General features: G+C 45.7%; 1 protein-coding gene across 2 annotated transcripts; it reads left to right on the top strand.

Moving 5' to 3' along the window:
- The first annotated feature begins 3,581 nt into the window (after window positions 1-3,581).
- GMFG (glia maturation factor gamma) lies at window positions 3,582-8,431 on the top strand. 2 transcript variants are annotated; one of them, XM_081216195.1, is made up of 7 exons: window positions 3,582-3,722; window positions 4,108-4,204; window positions 4,302-4,351; window positions 4,801-4,850; window positions 7,462-7,544; window positions 8,022-8,095; window positions 8,269-8,431. In XM_081216195.1, exons 1-7 carry the CDS (start codon window positions 3,720-3,722, stop codon window positions 8,338-8,340), a joined length of 429 nt encoding a protein of 142 aa, XP_081072321.1. In that variant the 5' UTR covers window positions 3,582-3,719; the 3' UTR covers window positions 8,341-8,431. The 2 variants fall into 2 exon arrangements, with proteins under 2 accessions (XP_081072321.1, XP_081072322.1); XM_081216196.1 differs by having other exon boundaries at window positions 3,639-3,722; window positions 4,029-4,204.
- Window positions 8,432-9,063: the final 632 nt, after the last annotated feature.

The raw sequence follows: 9,063 nt of genomic DNA, 5'->3' as shown, positions 1-9,063 counted from the left end.
GGACAGCCAGGGAATTCCTGGCTTGGGTTGTTTTAGGATGTCTCTGACAGTCCTATGAAGAACAGAGTGTTGAGAGGGGGGCAGGAGCAGAGAAACAGTGAGGAGGCTGCTGTGAGATTTCAGGCAGAAGAATATGGGCTGTGGAGGGGAGCAGTGGACCAGTTCTGGTTATATTTTGAAGTTCAGAGCTGACAATTTCTGAGGTACATTGTCAGAGGAAACAGACGGGTCAAGGATGACTCTAAGACATGCAGATGGATATGTCACACTGGCAGTTGGATATAAGCGCCTAGAGTTCAGGGAGAGGCCCAGCTGGAGAAATAATTAAGGTATTACCCCTTTGAAAACCAAGAAACTGATGCTATCAGGAAGACAGGAAGATGGATGGAAAAGAGAAGGGGACCGAGGACTGACCCCTGGGACACCTGACTGTTAAAAGGAGGCTGACATATGATCCTGCAATCACACTCCTAAGCACATATCTAGAGAAAACTATAATTCGAGAAGATACATGCACTGCAATGTCCCTTGTAGCACTATTTACAATAGCCAAGGCATGGAGACAACCTAAATGTCCATCGACAAATGAATGGATGGACCTAGAGATTATCATACTAAGTCAGAAAGAGAAAGACAAATACCATATATTATCACTTATATGAGGAATCTAAAATGTGACACAAATGAACTTATCTATGAAGCAGAAACAGACTCGCAGACATAGAGAACAGACTTGTGGTTGGAGGGGTGTGGGAGAGGGATGGATTGGGAGTTTGGGGTTAGCAGATGCAAACTATTATACATAGAATGGATAAACAACAAGTTCCTACTGTATAGCGCAGGGAACTATATTCAATATCCTGTGATAACCAAAATGGAAAAGAATATGTAAAAAAAGTATATGTACGTGTATAACGGAATCACTTTGCTGTACAGCAGAAATTAACACAACATTGTAAATCAACTATACTTCAATAAAATTTAAAAATAAAAAGGTCTGGGGCTTCCCTGGTGACGCAGTGGTTGAGAGTCCACCTGCCGATGCAGGGGACACGGGTTCGTGCCCCAGTCCGGGAGGATCCCACATGCCGCGGAGCAGCTGGGCCCGTGAGCCATGGCTGCTGAGCCTGCGCGTCCGGAGCCTGTGCTCCGCAGTGGGAGAGGCCACAGCAGTGAGAGGCCCGCGTAGCGCAAAAAAAAAAAAAAAAAGAAGGTCTGAGCAGGCACAGCCTGAAGAGCCAGAGGAAAACCAGGCCAGGGTGGTATCCTGGAAGCCAAGTGAAGAAAGTGTTTTGGGCATGGGGAGTGATGGATGGTGTCAGATGCAGCTGACAGGGCACAGCAGATGAAGACTGAGAATTGACCATTAGGTCCAGCACCACAGATGTCCTTGGTGGCCCTGACAAGGGTATGTCATTGGAGAGAGACAGGAGTGAGTCTGCTGGGAGAGAGTTGAAGAGTGAATTGGGAGGAGAAATTGGAGGCAGTGAGTGTGGACAGTTCTTTCAAGAAGTCTTGCTGAAAAGGGAAGGAAATGAATGGGCAATGGCTGGACGGGAGACAGGGTTTTTAGTTTTTTAGATGGAAGACATAACACGGCATGTACGCTGAGGGGAAAGATCCAGTAGAGGTGAAGACATTGATGATGCAGGGAGGAGAGCAGCTGCAGCAGTGCCCTTGAGGAGGTGAGAGAGGGTGGGATCTGCCCACTGCTATGGAGGGAAGTCGGTACAGTGGGCCAGACATCATGGGGCTGGATCCTTTAACAATTCTCTATTGTTTGCTTATATTTTCTCACGGAAATGCACAGGTTTCTGATCAATTACTTCCCTTTTATTTCTCCTTTATATGACAATTAGGACATTATATTGATTTGGGGGAGAACTTATGTGTATATGTTGCATTATCTAGGAATTTCATTTCAGGATGGGAACTGGGGGGCAATACAAAATGCTCTTAATAAAAAAGGAGGTATTGGACTGATAGGATGGAACACCATTGTTGTAGTGCCATTATAAGGCCCATGAGGTTGAATAATTGCAGGAAAAAATTCACCATTACTTGGGTGCTGTGGAGTCTTCTCTCTATTCTCCATTTCCCCATCAACCTACTAAGTGGCAGTTTGACCAGCAAACATCTCTAAGTTCCCCCTTTCAGCTCTGGAATTAAAATATTACAGATTTGGGGGGGAATCCAGGAAGGCTTCCTGGAGGAGGGGCTAAAGAGCTCATTATTCCATTATCAAAAAATCTACAGATAATAAATGCTAGAGAGGGTGTGGAGAAAAGGGAACCCTCCTACACTGCTGGTGGGACTGTAAATTGGTACAACCATTATGGAGAACAGTATGGAGGTTCCTTAAAAAACTAAATATAGAACTACCATATGATCCAGCAATCCCTGCACATATATCTGAAGAAAAATATAATTCAAAAAGATACATGCACCCCAGGGACTTCTCTGGTGGTGCAGTGGTTAAGAATCCGCTTGCCAATGCAAGGGACACAGGTTCGAGCCCTGGTCTGGGAAAATCCCACATGCTGCAGAGCAACTAAGACCGTGCGCCACAACTACTGAGCCTGCTCTCTAGAGCCTGTGAGCCACAACTATTGAGCCCACGTGCCTAGAGCCTGTGCTCTGCAACAAGAGAAGCCACCGCAGTGAGAAGCCCATGCACTGCAACGAAGAGTAACCCCCACTCACTGCAACTACAGAAAGCCCGTGCACAGCAATGAAGACCCAATGCAGCCTAAAATAAATAAATTTATTTTAAAAAAAGATACATGCACCCCAATGTTCATTGCAGCACTATTTACAATAGCCAAGTCATTGAAGCAACCTAATGTCCATTGACAGATGAGTAGGTAAAGAAGATGTGGTACATAGATACAATGGAATATTACTCAGCCATAAAAAAGAACAAAATAATGTCATTTGCAGTAACATGGATGGACCTAGAGATTGTCATACTGAGTGAAGTAAGTCAGAGAAAGACAAATATATATCACTTATAGGTGGAATCTAAAAAAATGGTACAAATGACCTTATTTACAAAACAGAAATAGAGTCACAGATGTAGAAAACAAACTTATGGTTACCAGTGAGGAAAAGGAGGGGAAGGGATAAACTGGGAAATTGGGATTGACATATATACACTACTATACATAAAATAGATAAGTAATAAGGATCTACTGTAAAGCACAGGGAACTCTATTCAGTACTCTGTAATGACCTATACGGGAAAAGAATCTAAAAAAGAGTGGATATATGTATATGTATAACTGATTCACTTTGCTATACCCCTGAAACTAACACAACATTGTAAATCAACTATACTCCAATAAAAATTTTAAAAAAAGAAAGCTCATCATTACCTACTGTGTATTGAGTGTGTCCACCATGCTGGGAGATATGTGAAACTATTTTATCCTCATAACAATCCTGAATCAGAGGCGTGAAGTTACTTAGCTAGGGCTACAGAGTAAGGCAGCATTCGAACCCGGTCTGGGTGACTGCAAAGCCTGGGAGGTCCCAGCAGATGAGGGGAAGGAAAGAGGGGGAGGAGTCATCTGTGACAGTTGTCCCAGAATGGGCATAAACAGGATGTGGTGTTAGATGAAACCTTTCCCCTACCCCACACCCTGCACCCTGTAGCCCTGGTCTCCACCCCTAGAGGACAGCGGAACCCAGGAAAGAAGAGGCCTGTGGACAGAAAAGTCATGGTTGGGGCCAGGGTCGTATGGAAAGGGCTAGGGGCTGGAGTGGGGCTGGGGCTAGGAGGACGCCAGGGTGAAGGTCAGGCTGTGGAAGCGAGGTCAAGGCTGGGGGAAGAGAGACTGTGGTTCCGGGTTTAGCCCCAGGCAAGCAAATCCCTGGGCCACCCTGGGCGTTGCCCAAGGGCACCTGCTGAGAGGACTCTGAGTCCAGCCTCTGCTCTGCAAGGGGCAGCATCTGCCCTGAGGGAAAGGAGCCTTTTCCTAATGTTCACAAAGGCAATCTATGGGCTATTGGGTCTTCTTCTTCATTAGTAGATGGAGAAACTGAGGTTTGGGCAAGGGAGCAGGGCTGAGGCCAGGCGACTCAGCTCTTGCTGGGCTCCTCTGACAGTCTGACTCCCTGGTGGTGTGCGAGGTGGACCCAGAGCTAAAGGAAAAGCTGAGGAAATTTCGCTTCCGAAAAGAGACGGACAATGCGGCCATAATAAGTGAGTGTCATCTTCCCTCCTGGAAGGATGGGGTATGGGGACAAGAGTGGGGGAAGATGGGAGGGGCCTCTAACCCCCATGTGCCCTCCCTCCTCAGTGAAGGTGGACAAAGACCGGCAGATGGTGGTGCTGGAGGAAGAATTTCAGGTGAGGGGATCGGGGGATGGGACCTCCAAGAAGGGCAGGGTGGGACTGGGAGACCCAAGCGACTGTGACTGATGCTAAGAGCCTGGCACTGGGGGCCAGAAAGACCCGGAGGTCAAGTCCCAACTTAGCTGTGACCCTAGGCGAGAGACTTCACCTGTATGGGTCTCTCTTTCCTCATCTGTGAAATGGTGATAGCAGTCCCTACCTCTTAGGGTTGTTTGTGGATTCAGTGATTTAATCCTTGTAGTGAGTTTAGAAGAAAAGTGTCTTAACACCTCTGGGCTTCAGTTTGCTCATCTGTAAAATGGGGATAACAATAAGACCCACCCCTCTGGGATTTGGGAGAGGTCAATGAGTTAACCCATGTGTATTTCTTGGACTAGTGCCTTGGCACACAGTAAGTGTTCATTTAATGGCAGTCTTTTTTTTTTCTCTCCCCTCATCCCCAGAATATTTCTCCAGAAGAACTAAAAATGGAGTTGCCAGAGAGACAGCCCAGGTATCCTGGGGGAAGGAAGGGGAAGGTTAGGCCATGGGGAGAGGGGTGATGATAGGGATACAGACTGAGGGACTGCTTGGGTTCCAGTCCTATTCATGGGCTCGGGATCTATCTATGTCTTTGAAGTCAAATGTTCCTGTCCTAGGACTTTTTGGTTTGTTTACCAAAATTTTATTGCAGAATTTTACACTAATAGTCATATGTAATGTTAGAGTTTGCTTTTTTTTTTTGCTTTTTTTTGGTCTCAACATTGCACTTGCTTCTTTAAAAAAAAAAAGTTAAAATTTCCTTATTTTTCAATACTTGGGAATACTTTGAGTAGCAAAGGATTTATTTGACCTTTAATGATTGGGGAGAATCCTGTGTGAAGCCAGAGGAGACTGGTGCTTTTGTGTGTGGAGGAGCTTTTTGACACTTCTGTGAAAACTGGTCTCTCTAGATTTTTCATCTCGACTGGGGTGAATTTTGGGTGCCCTACAACTCTGAGCCTCAATCCCAGGCTCTAGATCTCAGCCAGGACCAGCATCCTGGGCGTCTGACAAGTGCAGTCACACAGGGCCCTGTACCCAGAAGGGAGCCTTGAATGCAGGGCTTGATGCTCTACGACTGCCTGCTGTCTTGAAATTCTTTATAGTTATATCTTTGAATCCGTGTTTTGTGTGAAGTGTGATGGAACAATGGAGCATGTGCTGGGGGCTTGGAGCCTCCCTCAGCTCATATCTCCAGCCTGGATGGGTTCTCAGCTACCCATTCCCCGCATTGCCCAGCAATGGCTGCTGCCCTCTGTCCCAGGCAGGGGACCTGATTACAGATCCAGGGAGTGTCAGGGTCAGGGTCGGCACTCACCCCCTGCATGACAAGTTCCAGGGTGTGCCTTTGAGCATTTCCACTCCCTCTGTGAGTGTCCCCACGCCCAAGACAGCGTGATTTTAAATAGGAAATTTTAAAAGATCAATCTGGAGAGAGACTGCAGAAGAAAGGAAAAAAGCCTTTCTCCTGTGTTTATAACAAGGGGTCCTGCATTTTCATTTTGCACCGGGCTTGGGAAATTATGTAGCTGGCTCTAGTCTCAGCCCCTGATTCTAGTCCTCTGTATAGTAAAACATAGTGGTTGAGCACTTATACTCTACCAGCCAACTTCCTGGGTTCAAATCTATCCATAGAAGCTTGGGCAAGTGACTGCACCTATCTGGGCCTCAATTTTCCCATCTGTAGTATGGGGATAATAATAGTACTTACATCATAGGGTTGTTGTGAATCAAATAAGCACTTATTTATTTATTTATTTATTTATTTATTTTGGCCACACCACTTGGCATGTGAGATCTTAGTTCCCTGACCAGGGATGGAACCCGCACCCCTGCAGTGGAAGGGCAGAGTCTTAACCACTGGACCACAAGGGAAGTCCCTAAGCCATTTTTTCTTAAAAAAATTTTTTATTGAGATATATTTGACATATTATACTAGTTTCAGGTGTACAACATAATGATTTGATATTTGTATATACTGTATTACAAACTGTTCACCACCATAATTTAGTTAACATCTGTCATCATACATAGTTTAAAAAAATTTTTTTTCTTACGATGAGGACTTTTAATATCTACTCTTTTAGCAACTTTCAAATATACAATACCACACTGTTAACTATACTTACCATGCTGTACGTCACATCCCTAGGACTTATTTAAAATAAATAATGGGAAATAAAATAACTGGAAATTTGTACGTTTTGACTCCCTTCACCCATTTCGCCCACCTCCACCTTCGGCAACCACTAATCTGTTCTCTGTATTTATGAACCTGGTGGCTTGTTTCTTTGTTTTTATTTTTAAAATTCCACATATAAGTGAGATCATAAGACATTTATCCTTCTCTGACTTATTTCACTTAGCGTAATGCCCTCAACATCCATCCATGTTGCATATGGCAAGATTTCGTTCATTTTTATGGCTGAATAGTATTCCATTGTGTGTGTGTGTGTGTGTGTGTGTGTATACTGCATCTTCTTTATCCATTCATCCATCAATGGACACTTAGGTTTTTTCCATATCTTGGCTATTATAAATAATGCTGCAATAAACATGGGGGTGCATATATCTTTTCGAATTACTGTTTTCATTTTCTTTGATAAATACCTAGCAGTGGAATTGCTGGATCACATGGTAGTTCTATTTAGCATTTACTATTATTATTATTATTTTAATTATTAAAAAGACTTTTTGAAATTATTATAGATTCACAGAGTTGCAAATAGAATACCCTTATCCAGTTTCCCCCAATGGTTACATCTTACCTAACTATAGTGCAGTATCAAAACTGGGAAACTGACATTTATACACTGTATGTATAGGTCTATGTTATCTTTTTAAAAAAATTTAATTAATTAATTAATTAATTAATTTTAATACAGCAGGTTCTTATTAGTTATCCATTATTATTATTATTTAATAAATCATTTATTGTGTTTGAGGCCAGTACCCTGCGTCTCAGTTGTTAACCCTAGGTTCTCAGACTCAGTCAAGATTTCAAGGTTGTGGTCTCAGGTAATGGGCACTGGGCCTGGGCTCCAGGCCAAGTCCTGAGTTTGGATTCCCTCTTGCTGCTGTAGGTTCGTGGTCTACAGCTACAAGTACACGCACGCTGATGGCCGAGTGTCCTACCCCTTGTGTTTCATCTTCTCCAGCCCTGTGGGTAAGACACAGCTCTACGCATCCTGAGAAAGTGGTCTTAGATTCTGTGTGAGGGTGTGTAAGCGTGTGTGTTTGAGTGCAAGTGTGTGTGCATGCCTGTGACTGGTGACTGTGTGACTGTGTGCATGTGTGTAGGTGCCTGTGTGAGAGTGTGGTGTGTGTGATGTGAGTCCTGAGAGGGCATTGGGTGGAGGTGGAGGCACAGAGCCCCCATCCTCCTTAGTCCTGAGGCGTATAAGCAAACTCACTTCTTCCTTTTACCTAGAAACCCCTGTCTGGCCCCAAACCATCTCCAGGGACCCTAAAATAACTTCAAGCCCCCAAACAAACCTGGAGACTCTGACTATAGCCTCCAGGGACCTCCTTAGAACAGTTCCTGGGACTCTTAGAAAACTCCAGGGTCTGCAGGACATTACTAGGGCCTAGAGAACACTCTGGCATTCCCCAGTTATGCTTCTTCCTTCTCTTTTCCACACAGGCTGCAAGCCTGAACAACAGATGATGTACGCAGGAAGCAAGAACAGGCTGGTGCAGACGGCAGAGCTCACAAAGGTCTGGGCCTGGGGCTGAGGCTCCCGAGTGTGAGAGGGAGAGTCTGGACTCCTGGTCTGAGGCAGGAGGGGGCTGGGGATCTGGGTTCCTGGGTCTGAAGGAGGAGGGGGTCAGGGCCCTCACTGTTTTTGGTTCCTGAGTGCATTATAATACTGAGCCCTCTCTCTGCCCAGGTGTTTGAAATCCGCACCACTGATGACCTCACAGAGGCCTGGCTCCAGGAGAAGTTGTCTTTCTTTCGCTGACCTCTGGGCGGGGGACCTGAACTCAGGCCCCCTAGGACCTGAACATCTGAGACCTTAAAGAAATTAAAATGCAAGAACTCAGAGACCCTCAGTTCTGGCTCAGTTTCTGTTCCTCACTGTGGGCCGTAGGTGGCAGTCCTGCAGTACCAGCCTTAGGCCAGTAGAGGGCAGGCAGATCCAGTGGATGCCTGCTGAGGCCTGGGAGTAAAGGAGGATACAGTACCTGTTCCTCTGAAAGAAAGGGAGGGGCCTGCAGGATTTCCTAGGGAGAAATGAGGGAGGCCTGGTCTCCTAGAGGGATTGGGGGGACATCTGAATCTGTGGAGGGGCCACTCCCAAGGGGGACAAGGACACCTGTGTCCCTGAGAGTAAAGAAGGCAGAGTGCCTGTCTCCCCACCTCTCACCTTCCCACCCTAGCAGGCATTAGCTTGTACCTATGCTAATTTTCTCAGTGAGCCCCCAGGCAGGAAGGTTTTAAAGGCAGAAAAGTTGTTGAAGTTGCTATAAAAGTGAAATATAACAGCTTCAGGGGCTGGGGAGTTGCTGGGGGTGGGTGGTTTGTGCAGTTGGGTAGGCCTGAGGGCCCAGGTCTGGGGAAGATTAAGAGGATCCAGGACTCTCAGTGGACCCCCGAGGAGTATGAGGTTGAGGAGGCAGGAAAGGGACACTGCCTGCCCCTGTCTGGAGATTCTTCTTTCTTTCTCTGTCATCTCTGGGTATTT

The sequence above is a fragment of the Mesoplodon bidens genome, assembly GCF_964165515.1.
Source record: "Mesoplodon bidens genome assembly, chromosome: 18".
NCBI classification, from domain to species: domain Eukaryota; kingdom Metazoa; phylum Chordata; class Mammalia; order Artiodactyla; family Ziphiidae; genus Mesoplodon; species Mesoplodon bidens.
This window is presented reverse-complemented; position numbering and strand designations above follow the sequence as displayed.

Excerpts from the sequence above, each read along its gene's own strand:
- GMFG (XM_081216195.1), top strand. Across the intron at positions 4,352-4,800 it reads TGCTGGAGGAAGAATTTCAG|AATATTTCTCCAGAAGAACT; the intron begins GTGAGGGGATCG and ends CCTCATCCCCAG. Across the intron at positions 7,545-8,021 it reads CATCTTCTCCAGCCCTGTGG|GCTGCAAGCCTGAACAACAG; the intron begins GTAAGACACAGC and ends TTTTCCACACAG.